Below are 27,972 nucleotides of genomic sequence, written 5' to 3'. Positions count from 1 at the left end.
CTCTTCCGGTGTGACTGAAGACAGCTACAGTGTAGTCATGTATAATAAATAAATCTTTTAAAAAAAGAAAAAGAAAAGAAGCTCCTGCCATATGTTCAGAGGAAAGCAGCCATGCTGGGTCCTGTCCGTGACACAGAAATGAATGGATAAACAATGTCTGCAAACAGCTTGGTGGCCAAGGGCTGTGACCCCAGTGCTCAGGAGGCTGAGGCAGGGAAATCATGAGTTCCAAGCCATCCAAGGCTGAATGCTGGGAGACGAAGGGAGGGTAGAGATGAGGGAGGGATGCTAACAAATCCCTGTGACATCCATAGGATTCCGACACCGATTCTGTGCACCACTGTCCACACCGAAGTATAATATTGAGCTCAGTGGTACTGCTTCTATAGCGGTACAAGTCCCTGAGGAGTTCCATCCCCAGTGTGTGTTGTGTGAGGGGGTATGAGTGATGGTGATGTACACAGCACTATCAAGCACAACAAACAAACGGCTATTCTTTGAAAAATTCAAATTCCTGACCTCACAAACCAAACTTAATATAATTCTTCATGTATTTGTGGCCCTATACAAGATACTTCAAAGAATAAAATCAAGCCAGTCATGATGATGCAAACCTCTAATCCCAGCACTCAGGAGGCAGAGGCAAACAGATTTCCATGAAGTTAAAGCCAGCTTGGTCTACTTAAGACATTTCAGGACAACCAAAGTTGACAGTGAAGCCCTGTCTCAAAACACACACAGGCACAAAGTTTTCCTTAAGGCCACTAATGACAATGGACATTTGAATGGTAGTATGAGGAGAAAAAGTAAAAGTCTAATACTAATATGGGAGCCAGGGAGAGCTGCTCTTACAGAGGATCCAGGTTCAGTTCCCCGAAGCCACATCGTGGCTCCCAACCATCTGTAGCTCCGGGTCCAGGAGACTCACCACCTTCTGACTACTGTGAGCACCAGGTATGGACATGGTCAGTGGAAACCCATGTTCTGATGAAGACATTTCAGTAACATTGCCCTTGATTCTTGATGGATAATCGCTTTAAAATAAAGTTGTACTTTTGATGAGAAAAACTCATTTTGTTTTAACATCCATTATGAAGGGTTGAAAATACTGTTATAAAAACAAAGGGATTTCTCATTGTTAATTTAAAAAAACATTTATTTTTACGTGTTTGGTGTTTTGTGTGCATGTATGACTGCACACCACGGTTATGCTTGGTCCCATGGAAGCCACCACATGGGTGCTGGGACTCAAACTCCTATTTTTGGGAGGAGCAGTCAGTGCTTTTAACACTGAGGCATCTGTCCAGCCCCAAAAAGGATTTCTTAAGAGGAACTGTGGTGCGAACAGCTGCCTCGTCATCTTACATAGCAATCTTCTAGTGAACAGAGAGAATCAGGTCAAGGATCTAATTCATGAGGCAGAGGCAGGCTGAGCTGCGTGAGTATGAGACCAGTTTGCTCTACACAGTAAGTTCTAAGCCAGTCAGGCCTACATTAATGAGACCCTGTCATAAAAAAGATTTTAATTCACACTTTACAAGTGTATATACTTGAGTACTTTCTACACTTGTGAAGCCCTTTATACACTTGTTAGTATATGTTACAATTTTCCTGACAGCCACAGAGAGCACAACATAATGTCAGAACTAATCCTGACATCTCCGCTATGAAAAACAGCTCGAGCCATCAGAGTGACGTGAAAGCCAGGTGTGGGGTAATCCCAGCACCTGGGAAGCTGAGGCAGGAGACTGCCCTGGCTTCCAGGCCAGCTCAGGCTATAAAGGAAGAATGTCTCAAAACAACAAATGGAGTTTGCTGGTCTCTGTCAGGACCTTCTCAGACTTACAGTATATCTAGTCAGAGTACAAAGATTTAATCACGTGGTCAAAAACATCGCAAGATGTATAGATGTTTGTATTGATAGCTCATTAAACATTTCAGCACGGCCCAAAATGATTCAATCTGATATTGTATGGAAACAAACACAAAAGCCTGTTTACAGAAAAACAGCAAAGCAACTCATGGCAACATTAATTATTCTAAGGAGACAAAATAATGCAAACAAATGTATACACCCTAACCCAATCCTCTAGAATTCAAGGGGCCAGGCAATCCAGGGGATATAATATAATATGCTACTAAGTATAGAAGACCTGTCTGCCTGTTACCCTAAAACTGACTGACGCCATGGGGTGATCAGTGCCTAAAGTAAGCCAACTCCCCAAAGATAGTTTACTTGACTGTTCCTAAACCTCAACCACATCCTAGCCTACAAAACTGCTTCTGCATGGCAGAAATCAGTCTTCTTCTTACAAATAAATATGGAAGCAGACGGTTCGTGACCTCCGATTATTTAAAAGGGTTAAAGACACAGTTAGGAGGAGGGAAATGAGTATAAAATGTATGTGCAGCACCCTCGGTGGCAGCCACTGCACATTCGGCTACTGTGCCCAGGCTGGCTGCAGGGAAGATGAAGTGAAAATTCAGAAAAATAAAATTATCGGTATATATGTACACAGCAGTTATGAGGAACAAAATATTTCACATAATGAAGTAAACTTTAAATATGCATATTTTACATATAACCAATCACCCTTTAAACATTACTTTGGCAGTTGGTGGTGTCAGTGCTTGCCTTTAATCCCAGCACATGGGAGGCAGAAGCAAGCAGATCTCTGAGTTCAAGGCTAGCCTGGTCTACAGAGTAAGTTCCAGGACAACTACAGCTACCTGACTCAAACAAATAAACAAATAACTTACTTTTATTTAGTTAGCTGACAAATCAAAATATAAAAGTTTATGGTATATTACATGATGTTTGCAATACCTGTGAACAAGTTAGCACATGTATTACCTTTCTTGTGTATGTGGGTATGTGTGTGTATATGTGTGTGGTGAGAACATTTAAAGTCTATCTCCGGGCAGTTATTAACTGGCCAAAACCCTTTCACTGTACTCTTGCCTTACGTGCCAGGACACGGCACCTCACCACATCCCATTCGACTTACTCCTCCTGACTGAAATCTCTCTAAGCCCTCAGCCCTGCCTTCCCTGTGTCCTTTCACCCCACCCTCTGTGAGCTGGAGCTCTGCAGACTCTAAGTACAAATGACATGGTACAGTGTTTGATTTTCTGTGTGGAGTTTGTTTCTTTTAGCGCAACACTGCCAGGTCCATCTATACAGCTTCAAGTAGAAGGATTTCCGGCTTCACTGAGACTGAGCTGTGCTCCATGGCGACAGGCCACACTCTATCTAGTCACCCTGATGGAGGCTTAGGTGAGTTCCATATCACCATTCAGACAAACAAAGTCACAGTGAACACAGAAATGCACAAAGTTCTCTGAGGCACTGCTCTCATAGTTCTGCAGACATAAATCCAGAAGTACCAATGGTACATCCATTGCGGGATGTGGAGACTGTCTGTCTATTCTGTGATCGAATGTCGATGGTAGCGCGTGCCTATAATCCCAAGCACTCAGAAGGCTGAGGCAGCAGGACTGTGAGTTTGAGCCTGCCTGGGTTACCATAGATAGACCCAGTCTGGAAAAACAGTTCACATTTTAGTCTTATGAGGAGCCTCCACACTGTTTGCCATACTGGTTCTCCTAATTTATATTCTTACAGAGAGCAAACAAAGGTTCCCTTTGCCCCACATTTTTATCCAGACATCTTATGTTTATGATAACAGCTAATCTGACAAGTATGAGAATGATGATACCTCATAATGGTTTAACTTCCTTAATGATCAAAACGCAGTCACACAGCAAGCAGCAGCAATGGGAGTCTGTCTGGAGAGAGGCATGGTTAGGTGATTTGGTCACTGTGAGATCACCACAGTCCTAGATGGTACTGCTCAGCACACGCCTAGGTGACACCACATGTGTCACTGCCCTTAGGTTATATGCCAAGTATACTACTGTCTTGAAAAGGTAGGTCTCAATGACATAATTATGAAGTATCTAAACACCGAAGCACAGAGCAGGAACAACAACTAACACAGGACAAAGTATAAAATGGGAGGGTGGAGATGGCTGAGTGTCTAAGAGCTCTGGCTACTCTGCCAAAGGACCTGGGCTTGAGTCCCAGTACCCACATGAGCTCCAATCCCAGGGGAACTGACACCCTTTCCTGACCTCCTCACCTCAAGCACATGTGGTACACAGACATGCAGGTAAAATAACCATAAACACAGTATTTAAACGGTAACTGTACAGGCTACTCACTGTGAAGGAAGCAGACAGAACTAAAGTTACTTTAGCTGAGTCAGGTAGAGAAGAGTGACTCTGAAGGGCTGGGATATCAGATGAACAATAAACAAGTCACAGACCGGGAGCTGGAGTGATGGCCAGCAGGTAAGAGCACTAGCTATTCTTGTAGAGGACCCAGGGGTTCAATTCCCAATATCCACGGAGTGGCTCGCAATCATCTATAACTCTCATTTCCAGGGGATCTAATATTCTTTCCTGTTGTTATGGACACCTACATGCACATGATGTATATAAATTCATAAACACTCACATAGAAATTAAAAATGATTTAAAAAGTGCTTTCAGGGGTTGGGGATTTAGCCCAGGGGTAAAGCACTTGCCTAGCAAGCTCAAGGCCCTGGGCCGGTCCCCAGCCCCAAAAAAAAGGAAAAAAAAAAAAAAAAGTGCTTTCAGTCATTAATCAAAATGTCATCATTTAGAGCAGTGGTTCTCAAGCCTAATACTGTGACCCTTTAATCCAGTTCCTCATGTTATGATGACCTCCAACCATAAAATGATTTTTGTTGCTACTTCATAACTCATTTTGCTATTGTTATGGGTTGTAATGTAAATATCTGTTTTCCTGGGGTCCGTGGGGGTCACGACCCACAGGTTGAGAACTGTGACTTAAGGCTTGCTTGCGTTGGCTGCGGTTTCCCCTTGAGACTGTCTACTGAGGGGCTGGCTTCAGCTTTCCAGTCCAGTAACAAGTCTAGGTTCAGCCAGTACCACTTCAGCCTCTCACAGGGACCTGACGACTGACGGAGAAATCGCCGCAGGCAGATCTAAGTTTAAAGCTGATAATTTTTCTGTTGTTCTCCTATGTCTATGAGATAAAGGTCTGGTTCCATTCTTCACGGAATATCTAGTTTTCTCAAAACATTTGTAGAAGACATTGTTCATGCTCATGGCAACTTTTGCAAATGTGAATACCCCACCAGTACATGGGTTTATTTCTGAGCTCTCTGCTCTTTTCTATTGGTCCTACATGTCGGTACTCACAAGAGATTCACTCTCCAGACTACTGTAATTCAGCAGAACAGGTAGGTCGAGGCTGCTTAGGGGTCTAAAGCACCAGTTAACATGAGCAGGAATACTGGGATCAACACAGTAGGAAAGAATTGAATCCCCACAGACATCCTGTGACTTTCACGAGAGCACTGTGGCATGCACATGCCCCCATGGCTGGCTAGCACTACAAAGCTTGCTCTCCAGAATGGCGTTAAACTTACCCTTTAAAATGGCGTTTAACTTATCTTAACTCTTGGACCTGATTAAAAAAACTTTCAGCGGGGTTGGGATTTAGCTCAGTGGTAGGCGCTTGCCTAGGGAAGCATAAGGCCCTGGGTTCGGTCCCCAGCTCCGAAAAAAAAAACAAAAAAAAAAAAAAAACTTTCAGCACAACAGCCAGACACAAAAATCAACACAGAACTCGTTAGCTTTTCTATATACCAATAATGAACTTGCTGAGGAAAAGAACTTGAAAAAGCTGATTAAAACAACATGCAATACCAAGGAGTAAAGCTCAGCAAAGAACTGGAGGGCCTCTACAGGTAAGAAGATCTCTTATACTCAAAGATTGGCAGAACGTAGTAAACATACATATATTGTTGAAAGAAACAGTAGAGTCAATGCAATCCCCATGAAAATTACAGTAACAGTTTTCACTGAACGCTAAAAAAGAATTCCCCCCAGATACAAAATATTTTGGAAAAAAGGACATCTTCAATAAAGATAGTCATAAAAACTTCCTATCCCTACATCAAAGAATAAAACTAGACCCTCATGTCTCACCGTACACAAAAATCAATTCAATATAAGCCTGGGAAATTGGACACTGCTAAAGGAAGACAGAGACAAAACACTTCAAGACACAGGCACAGGATTCCAACAGCACAGGAAATAATCCCAAGAACACTGGGACGGTCTATATCAAACCAAGTTTCTGCACAGTCAAGGAAACTATGACCAGTGAAGAAAGCCTGGAAATCAAAGAAAATCTTTGTCAGCTATATGCCAGACAGGGAATTAATACCCAGAATATATAAAGAACTACAGATATCAAACAAAAACAAGACAAACTAAACCATCCACTCAATAAATGAGCTAATGAACTGAGTGGAATGTTCTGAAATGAAAACTGCAAACTGCCAAGAAATACTTGGAAAAGGATTCACTATCTTCAGCCATCAGGGAATGTGAATTAAAACTGCTTTGGGACTCCATTTCTCCCAGTCAGAGGCTGTCATCAAAAACAAATTGTAACAAATTCTGGTAAGCACACAGAGCAAGAAGAACCTTTAGACACTGGGGCATGAAGAGAAGAAAGTACACTAGCTCAGCTGCGAGGGAAGTCAGGGCGGAGGTTACTCAGACAACTGAAGAGAACTAACTAACTACCCCGTGACCTGCTGGATCATTCTTGAACCTTAAGCCAGCATACCAGACACACACTTGGCACACCATCGTCACTGCTGACTATTCATTACAGCGAGGAAATTAGACGGCCTAGATGTACAAAACTGTGGTACACAGATGCTAAAATTTCATACAGTCATTAAGAAAATAGATATCATGGCACTCAGAATAGATGCAGTTTAAAGGCATCATGATAAGGGAAATAAACCATGCTCAGGAAACACAAAAAGTTTTTTTCTTATATATGAGACCTAGACTTTAAGTGTGTTTGTGTATGCGTGCACATGAGATAAAACTATAAAGAGAATCATGAGAGGGAAGGAGCTTAGGGGAAGGCAGAAGGAGAAGGTCACAGATATGTATGACACAAAAGCAGAAGAAAATTAGCTGAGGGAAGGAAGAGAGTCTCACACCTCAGCTTCCCAGGTATGGGGGTTCTATAATGAGCCACCATGTCAGCTGAGTAGTATTTCTGATGATCTCCCCAAGAAACAAACGGGCAAATGAAAGCCCGAGGTTGCTGCTCCTGGGGATGCTGAGACGTGAGGACTGTTGAGTTGGAAGCCAGCCTGTTCTGCACAGGGAGGCTCTGGACTTAAACACCCACTGAGCTGAGCTATGTACAGTTCAGTATTAGAAAGGGCTGTGCTATTAGAGGGGGGAAAAACTCTTTCATATAAGAACAACAGCAGAGAGCTAATACTGGGAATCAAACCCCAGGCCTCAATAAGCAACTGCTCTACCACCAAGCCACATCCAGCTCAAAGATACGAATCCCTCCTAGAATCTTCTAATCTACAGCATACGTTTCAGAAATTTAAATGAAGAAAACTTCAGGAAAAAAAAAATTGGTAAGTGTTCTCTGAAATGTTCTCATGCACACACGCACATACACACACTCACACGTATACACACACACACACACGCACATACGCGCACATACACACACTCACATGTACACACACACACACATGCACATACATGCACATGCACACACGCACACACACTCATACACGCACTCACACAGTAACTTTATGGCCTGTGAGAGACCACACATCTCATTTTCTCCTTTGCCGACTTTTCCATCCGTGATTATTATACTCCTTGTCCTCTGATCAGCCTTGTTCGGTCCACATCCCTTACTTACAGTAAGGTGGTATTATGAGTGTACTTAAGTAAATACTGACTTTCAAAACCTTAAACACTGGCAGAGCAGCCTCACTTATGTATATAAGTGCAAAACTCAATTGTTTCCTTTCTGCTGGGTTTTTATGGTCTAGAGATCAAGGCCATGTGGACAAGTGCTCTATCACTCAACTGCAACTGCTATCGGAAGGATTTTTAGTTTTTCTCCCAAGTAAGTGTTTCTTTTTGCATGGTCTGCCTTCCTTCCTTCCTTCCTCCCCCCACACTCCCTCTCTCTTTTGGTAATATTTGGTATTATTCATTTTTATGATTTTTAATTATGAGGTACATGTGCATGTGAGTACAGGCTCCTACGGAGACCACAGGCTCTGAAACCTGCTGCAGCTTGAGTTACAGGCAGTTGTGACCTGCCCAACAAGGGAACTGGGAACTGAACTCAGGAAAAGCAATATGTCATCTGTGCGGTCCTGTCATGTTTAGTGTGAGTGCACACATGCTGCAGCCATATGGAGAGGTGCCAGCATTCTGAAGGGTTAGTTCTCTGCTCGCACTCCATTAGCTCTGGTGTCCACCCCAGTTCAGTTACCAGGCTTGCAGGGACCACTTCTGTCCACTGAGCCACCTCCCTGGCCCACACGGGTTGTTTCTGGGATCGCAGGAATGGACCATCAGACTCATGCTTGTTCTGAAACTCACTCTGTAGACCAGGCTGGCTTTCAACTCAGAAGGATCCACCCGCCTCTGCCTCTGAATACTGGGAATAAAGGTATTTACACTACTCCCGGCCAGCCTAAGTTTACACACAGAACAAGAATGAATTCATATTGACAATACATACATTGTTCGTGAATGGTCCTGACAGAATCCACTATACACACACCAAACGCGAAGCTGCCAGTACCTAGGCTTGATCTCCTTGGCAGAACGTGTCCCATCTTTACATTCTGCTCTAACATCTACGTTATCCTTAGTGCAACAAGTGGCGGAGACACCTGTGCGACTCTCACTGCAGTTAGAGAAATAACAGGATACCACCGTCTTATGAAAAAAGAAAAGAAGCAAAACGTCCAAGTGCACTAGAGCAGTACTCTGAATGACAGTACAGTATTCTAAGTGACACCTGCTTTTCCCCCCCTGAACAGCACTACAGTTTAGCGAGCTCCATCCAGTAAGTTCACAGGGTAGAATGCATGTCTCTGTGTATGTATAAGGTAAAGGTGTACACGCCTCCGGCCAACCGTGTGTAAAGTTACTACTTACCCACAGTATACCAACTAGCATCTGTCAACTTGCTGATGATAGCTTCCTGGATAGAGCCATCAGATGTCCTTGTTTCCACAATAGCGCCAACCTAAAACGTAAAACCCGACTTTTCTTACCAGGTTTAAAGTTACAGACCAAACCACTTTCACCAACTACATGATCCAAGTAAGAAATTTTTGGTAAATATACAAACTAGAATACGGCAGAAATATTAGTTAGGATGCTCAGATCTTCATTATGTAATAGGAGCCCCAAAGTTCTTTGGCTTAAGGGAGCAGTTACTTGTATTTTATAAATTAAAAAGATAATCTGCAGAGTCCAGGACTCCAATATAACTAAATATCTTACTTCAGAGTTTGCTCACCATACTGCACTACCTCCAGTAGTCTTAAATGGAACAAGTATCAAATCATAATACAACAAAAATACTTAGTTTTCTTTCATCATAATATTGAGTACAGGATTCAACACTTGTATTTAAGGAACCTTTCACGTAAAGGTTCAGCTGGAGAGAGGAACAGACCAGCTAAGCTTCAATCAGCTTCCAAACCTTTGTATATCAGATATTAACCAAAGTGGTACTTCACCAAAACAAAGACTTAACTATATAAATAGAAATGAATAGAAAATATAATATAATATTGCTATTTGTCAAATTGAATAATGAAACAAATATAGTTTGATAAATCAGAAGAACAGAAAAGTTTATGATATTTGGCATGTCACAGGCACCACCTTAACTATTACAACAATTAAAAAAAAAAAAAAAGAAGTAATATATTCAAACTGGGCATGGCAGCATAGCCCCACAGGTAGAGCTTTGCGAGTTCAAGTCCAGCCTGGTCTGTATAGTGAGCACCAAGCTAACCAGGGCTACGTGGTGAGACTCTGCCTCAAAACAAACAAGCAAGCAAGCACGCTCAATATATATGTGTATTTATGCACGTATACAGTCCATAAACTCAACACAAAAGACAGGAGAAAGCACACCACCCTAACACATATGAGGCTACTCTGTCATCCAAGCAGTGCTATACCTGCAATCCCAGCACTCAGGAGGCAGAGGTCTGTGCTACAGTGTTAGAATAGCCTAGGCTAAGAGACCATCTAAAACACCAAGTCAAAACAAAACAAAACAAAACAAATTAAATCAATAACTAATCCAGCTATGATTGATGTTCTTAAAGGATACAATCATCTCAACATCATAATTTACACTAATGTACATCTGTATTTTGTTTTCTGATTTACATGCCTATAAAAACTCAAGTGTATGTATGAAGTTTGACAAGTTATGGCATTTGCCTGTGGTTCACTATTTTTGGTTCCGAACTGGCCATATACATACTCTTAAAGGGCCCTTTACTTGGTCATCTTGCACCAACTGTGTTGTGTTATCCTGCTTCAGAAGTACCTGGAAAACAAGAGGATCCAAAAGTTACTTTTGAAACAATGTATCTCTAATAACCCTGCAGGTGCCTCCTTAATACCCTGTGGTTACCTCTGCAGTAACAGTTATTACACTGTCTTATATTTATGTTCATTCTTTCTCATTAACTGTGAGCTCCTGGAGGGCTGGAGCCCTTTTGCTGTTCCCCTTAGAGTTAGCAGTGTCAGAGCATATTACAGCCATTTAATAACTGCTTGCCAAGTGAACACAGTCTAGATTTATAAGCCAATGATACTGTATAAATGTAAAACGGCTTCTCGTAAATTTTATCAAGTCATAAAGGTTTTGATTATCACAAAATATTCTTTTTTTTTTTTCTTTTTTTGGAACCCAGGTCCCTGCGTCAAGCGCTCTACCACTGAGCTAAATCCCCAGCCCCAAAATATTCTTTTAAACCTTCGAATTGTATCGCCTACTTAAAAACAGAGCTCTTGTGGCCCTTAGGCCTTATGAGGCTAGGCCTGGTGGCACGTAACTTTAATCCCAGCTCTCGGGAGGCAGAAAGCCTGGTGGATCTCAATGAATTTAAGGTCAACCTGGTCTACACAGAGAGTTCCAGGATAGCCAAAGTTACATAGAGAAATCTTGTTTCAAAAAAAAAGTCTTAGGATATAATTAGAAGCAATTCAGTTACAACAAAGTATGCCTCTCCAGTGCTCTTGCTCCTTACAGTCTACCATACATACAGGGAAACATCACAGCAGAGTAAGCAAATTCAGGGTAATGGTAGTGTATGAGATGTCCTAAAACAATTATCGTATTATTTTAAATAAACAACTGAGAGTCACAATAATACTAGTATACATATATTTTAAAGGTTAAAACTTTCAACAACTCTCAAATATTCAATGGTCTGCATTTCTAGTTTACAAAGTTCAAAGGCTATATGAAATGAAGAAAAATAAAAATGTCAAATGTCATCCTAAGAAGCAAGTGTCACTAGTAGACTCATACCTGGGTCTAATGGCTACTTGAGTCACCGTCTCTGAGACCAACGCTTTCCAAACCTTGATCGCATTTGAAAAGTTAGGCTTGTTAAATTAGTCCCAGAGGTTTTCATTCAGAATTTTCTGAGATATAGTCCTGAGAATCTTCACTTTGAGTAAGTTCCTAAGTGGGGCTAATGCTCCTGGTCTGGAAGGGCCAACCTGCACATCAGTGCTCCAGCTCTCTTGTCTGTTCACTCATTCATTCACATTCGACAAACTGCGTGCCTGACCACTAGACGTGAAGCACTCCTGAACATGTCAGGAATAGAAACAGAAACTCTGAGCTGTCCTCTCCTTTTCACAGTATTTAACTCTGGTAAGAAAATAGATATGTAGCTGAATAGGGCATATTACAAACTGCAGAAATATGATTATAATAATACCAACAATAATACTATGACAGGCACAACAAAATGTGGAAACCTGTAGAAAGGATTTTCATGAGTCATACTTTATGGATCTACAATGTTAAGAATATTTATATACATGAAGATTTTCTTGTACCTACATTAGCAGAGAATGCGGAACAGCAAACAGGGGCTAGCGATGTGGCTCACATGGTGAAGGGAATCTGACATGAATGAGCTGAATCCTATCCTATCACCAGTGCTGTCAAAGCCAGCATGTTGTCTCAGCCTATCCTAGTGCTCTGGGGTGGGGGCTAGAGGATCAAGTACCAACTCATTCTCAGATGCTTAGTGAGGCTGAGACCGTCTTGGGCTACATGAGACCCTCTCATCTCAATATTAATAACAACAACAACAACAACAATAATAAAAGATCTACAGGAAAACAACGTGTAAACAGATTTCTCAAGAGCTGTGGCATTTATCCACCCACCCTTTTCTGTATATCCTAATTCTACAGGAATGTATTAAACTTCAACTTTGTTATCCTGGTCTTAAAAATCAATGTCTTGATTGATGATATCTATAATCCCAACACTCAGGAGGCAAAGGCAGGATGGTCACCGAAAATTGTCTGAAAAAACTGGGCACGCACACGCCTCAACTCCATGAATAATTTTTTTTTCTTTTTTTTCTTTTTTCTTTTTTTCGGAGCTGGGGACCGAACCCAGGGCCTTGCACTTGCTAGGCAAGCGCTCTACCACTGAGCTAAACCCCCAACCCCGAATAATTTTTAATGTTATCTTAAAAACATAATTTTACTTCTTTGTTCTTCCTAATCACTGAAACTGCCATTATCTGATTAAGAAAGGGAGACACCAAATTATAGCCTAATCACACTTCCACAAACAGGAACGATCCACAAACAGGAACGATCCAAATAACACAAGCACCACACCTTAGCATCCTGAACGAAGCCTTCTAGAGTCATTTCTCAGCTTGAGTTCTTTATTTTTCAGTTCTTAATATACTCTCTTTAAGTTTAGTATGTAATAATACTTGCTCCTGGCACTGACTCAAGAGAAAGATAATGTTCAACCTTTCCCTCTGGGCTGACATGGACCGAAATCTCCTCAATGCATTTAACCTACTGCACGGCAGGAATGACTCTTGTTACTACTCAGCCTGCTGTCACTCGAAGAACACCAAATAACCCTGTTTCTTTTCTCAGAGACAAACAACCAAACAAGCCTGGGTTGTCTTACAAAGCCTGGGAGTATTTACCTTGACTTTGACCAGCCTTTTCACCGTCTTGATCTTTGCCTCACAGAAGGCCCCTCGGTACTTGGCACTGACGTCCGTTCCCACTGTCAGGTAGGCAGGCTCATCTGCCGCCTGAGGAAAGAACAGAGACTCCAAACATCACTACTTTACCCGACCTCTAACAGCACCAAAAGGAACTACATCTAAAGTCACTGGGACATAAAAATTATTTGCTAAATAACAGTGATAATTTGGAAAATACTCCTAAAGCAAACACCTTATTAACACTATTTCATTTTATGCACTCATTTCCTGATGCCATAAAAGTTGTAACTGGAAACTACTAGTAGGGAAAAAAAATTTTTTTTTAAGTACAACATGTTTTAAAAATTCTACAGTTTAATATATAAGAGCTAGAGAGAGAAATAAACAGAACAAATGTATTTATATTGAATGTCTCATAAATTTTTATTAGTTTTGGGCCTCCAGGTAATTCTATTTTCTAGGTTAAAAAGAAATACTGCTACAAAGTTAATACTAACAATATATAATTAAACGTTTAGTGAGACAAATTATGAAGGCAACATCTTCTTTTGTTTGCTTTGGACTTTTGGGACAAGGTGCAGGCTGTCTCTTCCTCCTAAATCCTGGGATTACAGGCCAGGGCCACCAAGCCTGGCTAAGGCATTATCTTTTGATACAATGTATCTCTACACACAAGAAACTAAGCAACCTCTTTCCAAAATTTCTGGCTGAAGGTTGCATTTGAAAGGTTTAAATCAACTGATGAAAACTGATAAAAACTGCAGGCAATTCTACTTCAGGACATTAACCTTCTCGGTATACTTAAAATATTTTTTAATCAAGAAATGTCCACTTAGATGGGCATGGTGGGAGGTAGAGGCAGAGTTAACAGCATCTCTTAAATTCTAGGCCAGCCTGGTCTACAGAGTGAGTCTAGGACAATCAGGGCTCTGTTACACAGAGAAACCCTGGGGGAAAAAAAAAGAAAAGAAAAAAAAAATACCCACTTACAGGAAATAGTCATGATCAGAATTATACATTGAAATATGTAAGAAACTTCCATTTATAAATCATTTTAATCTCGAGTAACAGACAACTGCTATTTCAGTCTGTGATGTTACCTATTTCAAAAGCTGTATGTATTCATAAAATCAATACAACATCATGCGTACAAAGATATCAATGTATACTTTAGTTAAATATTTTTAAGTAGCAAACATTTTTTTCATTTTCCTAAGTAATATTAAAGGAAGTGGTATCACTCCAAAATAAAAAAAAGTAAATAAAAAAAAGAGGAAGTTTGAGAGTCTCAGAAAATAATATACTTAAAGTCAGGCGTGGTACAGCTGCCCATCCTCCCAGCACTTAGAGGCAGGAGAACCTCATAGTAGTTCCAAGCTGACCTTGAACTACATCGTGAGTTCCAGGCCAACCTGGGCTAACATATACTGTTTCAAATAAGAGAAACAAAAACTATATTCTCTATTTTACACACATACATATGTACATGCACACCCCACTCAGTAAGTACAACACAACACTGATCATGCACTTTTAAATGTCAGTCTACTTAAAAAGAATAAAAAATGAAGATAGGGTTGGGATTTAGCTCAGTGGTAGGCGCTTGCCTAGCAAGCTCAAGGCCCTGGGTTTGGTCCCCAGCTCGAAAAAAAAAAAAAAAAAAAGAAAAAATGAGGATGAATACTTTTGGTCAGTACCTAACCAGAAACAAACAAGGACCACAGTATCCTAAGGAATTGTGAAGAATGTTAGGAAAACTTCCTTTCCCTTTAAGCAGGCAGCCAATGATGTTTGTAAGACTAGGAAGCTTCAAAAAATACACATAGAATCCATGTTTTAAGCTATATATTATAAAGACTGAACTAATCAATCTAAATACTGTCATCACCTTAGTTTACTTTTTTCCAAGAAGAAATATACAGAACTATCTCCCTTAATCAAGCTACATATCATTTCGTTTAGAAAATGGCACTGGTAGTGGAAAGGGGGAAGTATATATGTTTTTAAAGAAAGCAAAAGCAAAGCAAAACAAAACAAAAACCTTGCAAAAAGACCAAAGCAGGACAAAAGCTTTACTTCTTGAAAGGTGTTTTTTACACTGAAGTGTTTGAAAATCGAAAGGCTATACCGACCTTTCCAAAGTGCTAACTGCTAGAGAGTGTTGAACTGCCTGCACTTACACACACACACACACACACACACACACACACACACACACACACACACACACACCCCTCACCGACCGATTCACATGTCATTTTCCTGAAGTACTTCTTAGAAGAGAAATCAATTTTAAGTAACAAAACGCTGCCATTTCACAACTGCAGCCTCCGGACTGGCAGTGTCCAGGGCACACGGCTGCGAAGAGTTGGCTCCACTTACCTTCATCTTGACTGGTGACCTGTGGGGTTCCAGCTTCCTCGAGTTCTTTTCCCGGGCGCTAGAGCCAAGGCAGGGAAAAGAGAGGCAGAGGATCAGTCCAAGGCGGGGTGAGACCCGGAAAGAAAGTAAACAAATGCAGGCGGGGAGGGGCCGAGCTCCCCGGCCCCCGGGACAGACCCCTGTCGGGCAGCCAAAGCCTGGCGGGCAGTGAGCCCCTCGCGCGCCAAAGGGCAGCGCGTCCCGCCCCTGCCCGGCCGGCCCGTCCACCGCGCCCCCACCTCATCGGCCACTCGCAGCCCCTGAGCCCCGGCCTCCCGGGTCCGCGCCCCGCCGGGCCCCGACTCTAGCGCGCGCCCGCCTCCGCCGCTCGGCCCCCTTGGCCCGCCCCGGCCCGGCCCGCGGCGGCGGCAACGGAGTGTCACGGCGCCATTGCTCTCCTGCCTCCGCTCTGCACCATGTCAGGAAGGAGAAGCGCTCCTTCACCCGGGGGGCAGGGGCGGCGGCCTGCGGCGGCGGCCGGCGCGGGGGGACCCGGCGGGGGAGGCGCGGGGCGGGGAGGCGGCAGGACAGGGTGTGGGAGGGGAGCGAGCCGCACCGCCGCAGCGGCCGTCTCCTCCCGCGCCCGCCTCAACTTTTTGTACAGCCCGGAGAGGCGCGGGCACCCCGATCCCCGCGGTCCAGAAGCGGGTCCTCACCAAAGACGCACAGCAGAGTTGGGGGCCGGTTCTCCCGGCAGCCCGCTCCTCCCGAGCAAACTTAGCGGCGCGGCCAGCCCCACAGCCATTTTCCCGGAGAGGCGGCGGAGGCGGTCGTGCCCGCAGTTGCCGCCACGGCTCCAGGACCCGATCGCTGCCCGACTCCCCGGGCACAGCCCGCCCTGCATCCCCCTCTTCGCCTGCGGAGCTCCCAACTGCACCGGGACCCCATCGCCGCAGCAGCTGCTCCCGCCGCTTTGCCCATTCAGCGGCCCCCGCTGCCCACCTACCTACTGCGGGTGCAGAGCGCTGTCAGCTCTCCAGTCTGCCGCCCCACTGATCGCCGTGGGTCCCCGTCCGGGCAGCACGGCTCCCGGCCGCAGCGGCAGTTCCTGCGCCGGGTTCCCCCACTCGCCCCGATTTACTGCCACAATCCACCAAATAACAAGCTGTTGAGCAGACTCGCTTCTACACGAACTCCTATTGGCTGTTCATGACGCCGAATAGCTTCGGATTGGAGCTCGCTGTCTGCCTTTCTCATTGGATGTAGCTGTGAAACTTCCATGATTGGTGCGGAAAACAGCAGGTAGGACATCTTCCACTTCTGATTGGCTGGATCTGAAGACGCACGTTATTGGAGGATGGAGGACTGAGTAAGGGAGCCCAAAAATTTGATTGGAGGAGCCGACTCCGGATGTGCTTGACTGAACACTGATTGGAGAACAGAGGGGTCAGGAAGAGCAGTTCCGCACGAGGATTGGGCGGTGGCGTGTCCCATGGAAACGGAATCCAGAACTGCAGCCAGGGTTTTGCACGGGGGCGGAGCCGGGTCTTCCCCAGGCGCCTGCGCCTAAGCGGTTTCCCGGCGCCATTTTGTCCCGGCAGCAGCAGCCCGCAGCTCTATCCCATTTTCTGTGTCTAGAGGGAAGGAAGCGGACTCTATCTGGTAGGTTTATTTCAGTGTGGCACCGGCTTACCCTTCTCTCCAGGACAACGCCTAGCGAAGGGTGGAGGAGTCCCGGAGTTGTCCGAAAGGTCTGTTGGAGGTTCCAGGTGTCGGGTGGCCTCCGGGGTGGCGCAGCTCTGGGAGCACCGGAAGCGAGGGCGGCCATGGGAGCCTCTGTCGGGCGGCAGAGCGTGGCTGGGGGGCGTGGAGGAAGGGGGCGAGGTCGGGGGCGCACGTGTAGTTTACTAAGGCGGCCCTTGCGCCCTTTGACTCGGGATGGCGAAATTGTACTGACACCTATCCTCCCGCAATAGCTTTGTCTCCCTTCGACACGCATTTCAGAAGCTGCCTTGAGGTCACCAGGGGCCCAAGGTGGCAGCCTCCTTCGTGAAGACGGAGGAGGTGTGGTTTCTGGAAACGTCTTGCGTGGGGGAGAAGAGGTATTTCCTCCCAACAGTGAAGCCATGAGGCAACGTGGAAGCTCTGGCTTTCGGAATGCGGAGGAATGTACTTGCCAGGACAGACGCTGCTGTCACTATGACCTTAGACAAGCGCCCCTTGTCACTGCATGATGAGGCATATGCTATACTATATTTTTCAAAGAAAATAGTAATGGTTCTGGAAAGAACGAAAAGTTGTTAGAAGATAGGATTCTGTGGACCAGATGGACATGACTTCAGTCGTCAGCACATTATCATGTTAAATGACACAAAACTTAACAATTGGATAACAGCTCATGCAATAAATTAAGATGTGAAATGTTAACCTCACCAAATTTGCCCAACTGAGTAGGTCTTAAAGACTAAAGCCATATCAACTATTTTGTTGGGTTTTTTTTTTTTTCCCAAAATTTATTAAGATTGTGAAGTGTATTTTGATAGTTTAGTCTTATCTGTTTTAAGTCTAACTGCTTAGTTTTGGTGATGTACAACACTAGAAAAGCATTGAGTAAACAATCGATTGAGGATTTTTGTTTGTTTTTCTAGAGTTGTGAAGACAACAGACACCTCCATGACAACCCAAAGTATCACAGGGTGAGTCCTCATGTCTGTTGTAGTCTTGTGAATTGGGGCAGCGGGGTACTGAGATTTTCTGTAGACTACAGACACTAGGCTATGTGACTGGTCATTGGAAGGTATTTTGTTAGGTCAAGCTTTCAAATGAGTTAGTTTAATCAAATTCCTCATGTTTTGCCTGAGAGAAATCCGCAGATAAAACCACCCTTATCATTTTTAAGCTCACCCATTCAGGCGTTCTCCTTTCTGGACTTTGGGTTTTTGAGACAGAATTTTGGTAGTCTGGATCTTGTCATGACTTTGAAGTAGCCAGGTAGCCAAGGATGACCCGAACTGCTCCCCCTGCCTCACTCCACACTACACCATGCCCAGCTTTTATTCTTAGACTTTTTAACATTCAGTACTTTAAGTCAGAATCTGAACGTTTTCTTGAGCTTTGACTCCAACTCTGATTTAAAAGTCTCTTGAGAAAGGTCTGATTAGAGGGCATTTAGGCAGGAAGAATTTTGGCTTTCTGTTGTCGTTTTGTTTCTTAAAAAAATTATATGTATACTGCTGAACCTCCCTGGTGGTAATTGCCCACACATAATTCCACTATCAAGTTTTAGATATACAAATTTATGCCAGTGTGCATTTGAAAATTAATGAAAAATAAAAGTCTTTTACACTCTCTCACCAAAGTATAATAAAGCTTATTTTGTATTCATGGGATTCAGAATTTTTTTTAATGATGTTCCTTTTAAAGATATAGATGTGTTCGTTTTGTTACTTTTTTTCCCTAAGAATAACATTGCGGCCCTCAGAAGTAGTTTCTCTGTAAAGCACACTTGGTGGATATCTGTGATAGATGAGTCATGGTTTAAGCTTTGGTTTGCTGCAGTTGAATCAGGCCTTTGGGCAGCATGACAGGCAGGTGACCCCCAGTGAACTACTCTTTCAGCCCCATGTATCTTAAGTCTAAAGAGCTTTCCTGTTTGTTTTTCTTTGATAGCCACCATAAGCCACTTGAATTTGACAAAATTCTGTGCCTAAAAACTAAGTGGCTAAAATCTCAAGGCTTCTTGGTTTTATCTGACGGTTCTGGCTCGTCTTGGTGTAGATTTTCAGAGTCTACTCCACAGGCATGCCCGCCCTGTGTTCATATGTATTTGTTCCTGTTGCTGATGCAGATAGACTTACTCTTTCCTCCCTGCTTAGCCCATGCTTCACTCTGTTCCCTAGGCTGGCCCAGAACTCGGCTCTTCAAGTCTCCTACCTCAGCTTCCCATCTAGTGAGGTCTACAGGTCTCATCCCTACTGCGTGCGTGCACCTGGCAATTGTCATAAATTTTAAGCTACTCATACAGTAAATTTCACAGTTTCTCAAAAGATTTTGTTTTTTATTTTGGAGTAGTTGAGGCATTACTACATTGAAACATTTTGCTACACAGAAAATGACTTTTAAAGTTACTAAAAAACAAGTTATTTCCTTAGAGTCTTCCTTAAAACCTCCCAAACTTCTCCCATGAGTAGATCCCTTCAGGACTTTGGTAGCCTTATAGGACAATTTATATAACTTGTCACCCTACTCCTTGACAATCATTTGTCTCTTCTCTAGTTTGAGACTGTGTTTGCAGAAGGCAACTATTTTGAATCACTCTTAATCATTTTGTATCTAGTATGTGTATAAACAGGAATTGCATGTATATATGTATACAAAATAAGTAAAATAGTAAGATAATGTACTATATCTAATATCAGTTCTTTTCTGAAAATGTTTGAACATCTTGGTCTTCAGATTCTTAATAGTACAATTTAACTGATTTCTGATTGTTAATAATATATAGATTTAAAACTAAGAAAGTGGCTTGCTGAACTGCTATGAGAGGCCTTAGTTCAACTCCCCACTAAGCATATACAAAGCTGGTTCAAGGTGTGCCTGTAGCTCTGTTTCTCAGTGAACAGAGGCAGAAGGATGCCTGGGGCTCCGTGGCCAATGTAGCCTGCCAGTGAGCTTATAGTTTTAGTAAGAAAACCTGTTTCAAAAGTAGAGAGTGATACAGGAAGACACCTGACATCATCAGTCTCTTGGTCTCCGTGCCATATGTGCTCACACGAGCTCACTGTCCACACAATATGAATCTGAAAAAAAGCTATTACTAGATCTGCTGAGCCTGGTAATGCAAACCTGTCACCGTGGAGGAATACAGATTTACAGAGGCCACCTGAACCCCGAATAGTTTGGTTTTATTTGAGCTAATTACAGTGGGTTCAGTAATAATCACACTTTACTGTATCTTCTCTAAGAAAGATCAGAAGAAAGGAAGTGTCTTTGTCCTTGTCCCTCACATTGACAGGAAACAGGCTCAGATAAGGACAGGACTGAGATGTGGAATGCTAGGTTATAAGTGGTAGACCAGAAATTAGAGGATCTTTTAAATCAGTTATTTGGCCTTCTTATTTGGCCTTCTGCTCATTCTCCCACAGGAATTCTTATGTCTGTAGAGAGAAGTTAATATCTTAAAATAGATATTTTTAGCACATAATCAGTAAAAAAAAATTTAAAACCTATTTAGAAAAGATTTCTGAATTGATTGTAAAGGGAAGAATAAGACTGTCAGTAACAGACTCAGCAGAGTTTATATTGCCTTATACTAATGCTGAAATTATCTCATGAGTAATCAGTGAAGATTGACAAAGAGCTTGTTGTAATTTTTTTGAAGAAATGAATAACAAATATCTCAAAAGCAAGCAGCTTCAGTTTATAAAACACAGTTGGATTCTTCTGAGTACAATAAGAGGAACACCAGTTTCTAAAGCTCCTACTTTTTATCTGGATGCCAATGAGTTAGGAATGGTGGATTATAGTCAAGAGATACAAGTTAAGTAATTCAAGGCCCATATAATTCAGTTCAAATATCAAAACTATATATGTGTTACTCTCATGGTTCCATTAGATTTTCCAGAGTCACTTAATGCAGTCACTGACTGTTGATATGAAGAGTTGTTGACACATAAACTGCTGAGCTTACTCCAGATGGTTCAGAATTAACTTTGTTTTTATACAACTGAAGTATGTACGTCATACATTTGATACCTTTTCAGGATTTTAATGGGCTTCTGCCTTAAGTTCTGAAAAGGCTGTTTTTGTAATTACACATTTATTAGAAGTGATGGCTATCTTAAGGATACCTTTATAGAGTAAAACAGATGTTTCATCTTATGTATCCAATAAAATGTAGCATAAAACATGTTACAGGCATACCTTTACATTTCTATAGGTCAGGCAGTTGGGAAAGATCTAACTGTACTTTAAATGAGATGCTTACAAAATAGAAGGGGAATATGAGATTACTCAGACATAGATTAATAATGCTTTATTATTTTTCATTTTTTTTTTAATGTCAATGGGACAGGTAGCACAGCTGCTGAAAACCACAAGATTTTAGATACGACTGTTGAATAAAATCAGCCTATGTACTTTAAGGCTATGTTAAAGCTCAGAATGGAAGTCGGGAAATGTGCTGCATTGCATAAATGACTATACTTTATTTCTACAGGAAATGAAAAGCTGTGGATTCTTTCAAAGTTAATTAAGATTGGGTTTGACAATGGAAGACCTCCAGAAAATCTTGGCTGCTGATGTGGAAAAAGAGACCCAGAAGAACAACCAAACAGGTGACTCGAATGCTGGTCCCCCTGTGTGGGAGCAGCTTGGGAGACTGGCTGAGACATGAAGGTCCCTGTAGTAGCCATCGAATGTTGTTGGCTGTCATCGAGTCCTCATGACTTGCTACATGTCATCCTTACATTAGCATGAATGGGGATATAAAACCCATTGCAGTTTGATTATGCAGTCCAGACAGACTTAAAAGACTGACAGGTAAACTTTTACTTGTTCAAGCACAGAGCAGAGGACCATCTTTAGCTGATTTGTGCATACTGCACATTCCGTACATGAGTTACTGCAGAAATGTCCCTACAGTGTTACCAGAGCTGGGGCAGGAGGTAAGGGTGGAATTTCTGAGCAGGCAAAGACAAATACTTAAACAGAAGGAAGCAGGAGGAGGGCGGAGCTGGAAGCAGTGAGAGCCACGTGCGGACTTGAGATAGTGGAGAAGTCAGGAGAAGTTAGCTAACTGAGAGACAGACTGTCCTAAAAAAAGACCAACAGCTTTAATTTTCTACAAAAATTTAAATTATCAAAATTTAATAATTGGAAATATTTTGAAAGGGTAGTTCATAGATTCCATTGAGAATAATTAGCTGACCTGTTTGGTATTTTTTATTGAAAAAAAAAATAAGATTTTTTTTTTTTTAATGCTTGTTTTCCCCTTTTAAAACATTATTTCGGACGAGTGGGCATGTGCCATAGCTGAGTGGAGCTGAAGGAAAGCTGTGGAAGGGTTGGTTCTCCGTCTACCACGTAGGTCTCATGCTCAGTCTCAAGTCATCAGCCTAACGGGGTACCCTTCCCTACAGTCATCTCATTCCTAGACTTTTTTTTTTTTTTTTTTTTTTAGCACATTTATGTGATCATGTTTTCTGGATTGTTTGGACTTTTTTTGAGATAGGGTTTCACTTTTCTGGGCTCAATTTTTTAATAACTTTTTACAATTTTTTTTTTTTTTAATCACAGAGTACTGAATGTGTATGTATGCGCACTCCTGTGCTTGTGTGTTTGATCCTTTAATTCTTAAAAGCCTAGTGTAAGAAGTCTGTTTTGATGAGTGTTCAGGGGCAAAATAAGTAATTTTTTATAAATAAGTGTATGTTCTGCATCTTTAAGGTAAAACATGGCTCAAAATTAAAAGAAGTCTTTGTCTTTCAGACATTGACTAATAACATTGACTTTTGTCGTGGGAAAAAAACCAAGGTGCTTCAGTTCTAGAAGACCTAGGATTTGTTACATGTACTGAAAACTTTGGTTCTCGTATGTAATTTTATGTCATCCTTAAGCAGATGAGATTCAGGATTTGTTAAGAAGTAGAATTGATTGCTGGGTCGAATGTAGCTGCTTCCCAGATGATTTGAGGTTTGTTTGTATGTTTGTTTTGAAGGGATTATGTAATTGTAATCAAACTTTTATTTTGGGCACCAGGGATATAGGTCTGTCTTGATTGTAAGAGTGCTTTACCTGACATATACAAAGCTCTAGGTTCAAAAACCAGAACCAGTTTTGTTGTTACTATTTAGAGCATACTCTGTGGTGTATGTGTGGCTATCGATATGATTTTTTCTTTTCCCTGTAAGATTTTGTTGTTGGTTTTAGGACCACATGAATGATGGTTTTCATTCACAAGTAGCTCAAACTAGAAGGACAGCATATTTCAGGATCTGGATTAAAGAAGGTGGATTATTTAATGACAGTCCTGCAAAGATGTATGCCTAGGGAGCTGAGTGCGAGTAAGATTCATAACACGATTGAGCATGGAAAGTTAATCTAAATGCCTTAATGGACTTGGATAATCGGGGTTTTGGGGGGTTTTTTTTTGGTTTTTTTTTTTTTTGGTTTTGTGTTTTGAGACAGACATGTAATCCTGACTGTCTTGGAATCCCTCTGTGGATTAGCCCAGAGATCCTCCTGCCCCTGCCTGTCCAGTGCTGAGATTTAAGGCAAGGACCATCATAAAAGGAACATAGACTGGCAGAACAGAGAGCTTGTTGTAGCTGGTTCTTAATGCATGTGAGTGTATACACCAGGTCCTCAATTGTGTTTTCAGTGCCATGTAACAAGTCAAAGAAAAAACGCAAAAGTAGATATATGTTGGTGAAGGCTTTTAAGAATAATAATGATCTTAAAAGCCATTCAAGTTCAGTGGAAGACTGAGAGTGATTGAGCAAGGCTGTTTCAGAGAGGAGACTTGTTGGGAACGGATGCCTAGCAAAAGGTGGGATCAGAAGAGTTGAGAGAGAGCCTGTGTTATCAGAGCTGCTGGAACCAGCCACACACAGGCATCCTATGGAGCCCTCGCCCTCTGCAGATTTTTAGATGGCTTTGAGTCTGAGGTATGAACATAAATTAAAGGTATTTTTACTTTTGTCGTTGACTTTTGTTTTGAGATAAGGTTTCACTACTTAATATTCTTGGCTGGCTTGGAACTCACTACTGTCAACCAGGCTAGCCTCAAATTGACAGAAATCTACCTGCTTCTGCTCATAAATGCTGGGGTCAAGAACATTGGCCATCATACACATCTTAAGATATTTTTATTTGGCTTATTTTCTCAGCTTTATAAGTTATACACATTTTCTTAACCCTTCATTAGCCTTTTTATGTCTGGGTTTTTTGTTCAGTTTTGAGACAGGATCTCTTTATGTAGCTAGGCCTGGCATGTGGCCTTCGTCCCTCTGTGGCCCTAGTGCTAGTATCATCCACTGTACCTGGATTTTTTATTATTTTTTCCTTTTTTTGTTTGTTTGTTTGTTTTGTTTTTGTTAATTCTTCTACTGATCCCCACTTCTATTTTGATGTATTCTATTGTCTGCGCCATGTCAAGGGTTTTTCCTCTCCCATGCAATGAGTTTACTTGGGTTTGCATGTGGGCACACTTCCAGTGACTATTCATTTCCTCTATCAGACATTAACCATCTAAGTATTGTTAGAATGAAGCCCATAAGACCCTGGCCCTTCCTAACAGGAAGTTGACAGACCCTATCTTATTCACATCTTGAGTAGAGGATGTCATAACTACTGTGGAGTTTAAGGGTGCAACAACAGGTCAGTGTTTTATGTCTTGGCTTCCTCTGGTTCTTAAATTCTTTCTGCCTCTTCTGCCGTATACCTGAGCCTTGAAGTGGGTTATATAAATGTCCATTGAACTGGGCACTCAACAGTCACATATTCTCAGCACTTGGCTTAGCAAGCCTTCCCAAAGACCTTGGAGGAAGAGCGAGGACCAACCACCATGTGGTTAGTCTCTGCCAAAATGCTTTCCTGTGACCTTGCTACATTACCCAAGCAGCTCTTGCTTCCTCTACATTCTAGCACTTTTAGAATCCCACCCTATACTGTTAAAATAACCAGTGAAATTATATGTTGCCATGTATGGGAAATAAACAAAAATCATAAAAGGCTGTAAACAGTTCAGTCAAGTCTGTGCTACCACAAATAAAAGCTGTTTTCTTGAAGTAGTATTGGTGTCCCGTCTCTTTGTTCAGAATCTCATAGGTCTTGATTTCACTTTCCCTTTCACCAGGCTGAGACCTGGTGCCCATCCCACCTTGCAAGGGTAGAGACCCCTGAGGCACAGCAGAACTTTGTAAGTACCAGAAACCAGAAGAAAGAGGAGCCTAATCATCTCCTGGAACCCTAAGACTTGCCCAAGTAATCTAATATAAGTTGAAGCTGCACCGTGTCTCAGGTAGAATGGTGGGCTGGAAATGTGCGAGTGTGTCTGGATGAAGTGGTCACTTGACCACACAGGCCAAAGCAATAGTCAGATCAGCTCCAGTTCATAGTGAACCATAGTTCCGTATTGGGGATCCAAAACAAGGATTTCTTAATTATTTTATGTGTGTGAGCACACCGTTGCTGTCTTCAGACAGAAAAGAGCATTAGATTCCATTACAGATGGCTGTGAGCCACCATGTGGTTGCTAGGAATTGAACTCAGGACCTCTGGAAGAGCAGTCAGTGCTCTTAACCACTGAGCCATCTTTCTAGCCCAGTCTGGGATTTATTTAATCCATCCATCCATCCATCCTTCCTTCCTTATCTATTTCCTAATAATTCCATTTGTTTACATCTCAAATGATATCCCCTTTCCCACTTACCCCTCCAAAAACCCCCATCATACATCTGCTCTCTCTCCTCTCCCCTCAGTCTGGGACTTCTTAACCACTAAGACAAAGAACCTGAAATATCCCCAAGAGGGGAGCAGCTAATAATGAATGAAGCAAAAAAGTTCATCCTTTTTCCCCCCTCTGCCCTCTGTGTATGTGAGTTTTGTGTTTCAGTGAAGTGTTAGTAGCTGTCATAGGGACTCTTGGGATGGAAATCGTGGCCCGAGTCTGGACAATTGTCTGGACAAACCACACCAGGCCAACACGGTTCCACTTGGAGAGATTATTGGGGTGGCAGAGATGGGGGGGGGGGTTAAGAGAGGGAGAAGAGAGAGAAAGAAAAGAGGAAGCGGGCAGGGGAGCTGAACCAAAGGTATGCTGGGAATGTGGGAATGTATGGCTATTGCCATGGCAACAGATGCGCAGTTGACATCACTGCTGGAGGAGAAAGCAGTTCCTGATACCAACATACTTCCCTTTTTCTTATAAAAAGGAGGAGGAAAAGGGGAGGGGGAAGCTGATGGTGAAAGGGGGATAGGGACACTGTCTCTTAGGCTACTTCCTGCTGTCTTGATTTTGGGGTATAGCTGACGTTCACCATCAGGGTCCATTTTAGTTCGTATTAGGCTCCTCCATGGACAAGCTGGTAATCCTGTAACAGGAACTGATTAATAGTTTGGGTAGAAATTTTCTGTATCTGACATTGAAGGAGTGTAGAGACAAGATTAATGAGGCAGGGAGTGAATAGTAACACCAGGAAGATGACTAGAAAAGGTGTTATGAAAGAGAGTATCCACTTCCATATAGGGTTTTGAAAATCCAGGAATTGGAGATCTTGTGTTCTTTGAAATTCTGCATGTCTGATTGAAACTTCTGATTTTATTTCTCACTATCCCAGACTAGTTGACGTAGAAACAGCATTCTTCTTGGAGGAACAGGCAAAGACCCCTTCTTTAGCTGTCAAGAAATCCAGCCCCCATCGGTTCTGAAGCACTACAGCTGCCAAAGAATCGATTTGTTTCTGGATAGTAAGCATGGTTTCAGACATTTTTTTAAAAACCGTTGTCAGGCTTGTAAATGAGCTTATCATAATGGGTCATGGAAGTCGTTATCCCTGCAAGCCCAGTGCCAGCGCCTATGGCTATTCCTGCAGTGATCAAGAGTGGCAGGACCTGAACTGCCCTCTTATGCTGGGCAGCTATCATATCTACAGCTGGGATTAGCAGGGGCTCGGTTCCCTGGATTACTCCTAGTTCAGGGGAAAGGATCACCAACATGCAAACTCCTGACCAGGTAGGTGATGATATACTGAGTGCCACAGAAGATTGACATGTTTTGGACTGCAGAGAATTGTGGCAGAGAAGAGGTATCGAGGGTTGTGGTTCTATTGCAGTCTAGGGAGCCTGGTATTCCTACAGAACGTGTCCCAATGTCTTAAAACAGTTTGCCACACGAAAAAGGGATAGAGAAAAGGTATGGGGTCATGTGACATCAGTTAGGGCAGCTGACAAAAGGCGAGGTGAAGTTATTGGAGAGGCTGTAAGTGGAAGCTATGAGTTAGTTCCCCGGGGTACACATGACCAGCAGCCTTTAAAGTGACCAGGTCAGGTGACATTAAGGAGTTAGTCCGCTGAGGTCAGAGTCTGACGCAAAAGGGGAGATGACAAGTTAGTGCTATTTATGAGGGGGGATGTCAAAGAGATAAGGAGGAGTGTTTAATTACTTCCTAGATCCATTCCCTTACATTGACTGTTGGCTAGACATATGTAGTTCTTTCCTACCTACAATGCTTGCACATCTGAGGCCATACAGACCCCTGAAGGGTACTAGAGTCTCTTACTAGAAACCACTCCAGAGCCGCCTCCTTTAACTTCATATATTCAGGTTTGAAAGCACCAGGAGTCCAACCAGAGTACTGCTCTGCAAAGACTACCATGGTACTTAGCCACTGTTGTGGGGAAACTCTCAAGAGCCTTTAAAGAGCTCCTACAGGCCCTTATT

General features: G+C 42.5%; 1 protein-coding gene and 1 long non-coding RNA gene across 4 annotated transcripts in view; one reads left to right on the top strand and one right to left on the bottom strand.

Moving 5' to 3' along the window:
- Arid4a (AT-rich interaction domain 4A) overlaps positions 1-15,876 on the bottom strand; it is a 69,742-nt gene extending 53,866 nt beyond the window's left edge. The window contains exons 1-5 of the mRNA XM_032907901.1: positions 15,830-15,876; positions 15,552-15,609; positions 13,146-13,256; positions 10,424-10,489; positions 9,073-9,163 (exon numbers count right to left, since the gene is read on the bottom strand). Coding sequence (XP_032763792.1) covers positions 9,073-9,163; positions 10,424-10,489; positions 13,146-13,256; positions 15,552-15,609; positions 15,830-15,834 — 331 coding nt within the window. The 5' untranslated portion in view covers positions 15,835-15,876. The remainder of the gene's footprint in view (positions 1-9,072; positions 9,164-10,423; positions 10,490-13,145; positions 13,257-15,551; positions 15,610-15,829) is intronic.
- A 249-nt stretch (positions 15,877-16,125) lies between these two features.
- LOC116905139 lies at positions 16,126-27,673 on the top strand. Of its 3 annotated transcripts, XR_004388490.1 has the most exons (4): positions 16,129-17,281; positions 18,179-18,226; positions 21,748-21,865; positions 26,870-27,673. It is a non-coding gene; the product is annotated as an uncharacterized LOC116905139 (long non-coding RNA). The 3 variants fall into 3 exon arrangements; XR_004388489.1 differs by lacking the exon at positions 26,870-27,673 and having other exon boundaries at positions 16,126-17,281; positions 21,748-22,404; XR_004388491.1 differs by lacking the exon at positions 26,870-27,673 and having other exon boundaries at positions 16,127-17,192; positions 21,748-22,404.
- Positions 27,674-27,972: the final 299 nt, after the last annotated feature.

This window comes from Rattus rattus, chromosome 7, assembly GCF_011064425.1.
Source record: "Rattus rattus isolate New Zealand chromosome 7, Rrattus_CSIRO_v1, whole genome shotgun sequence".
In the NCBI taxonomy this organism is placed as follows: domain Eukaryota; kingdom Metazoa; phylum Chordata; class Mammalia; order Rodentia; family Muridae; genus Rattus; species Rattus rattus.
The sequence above is the reverse complement of the archived record's forward strand: the minus strand, read 5'-3'. Positions and strand labels throughout refer to the sequence as shown.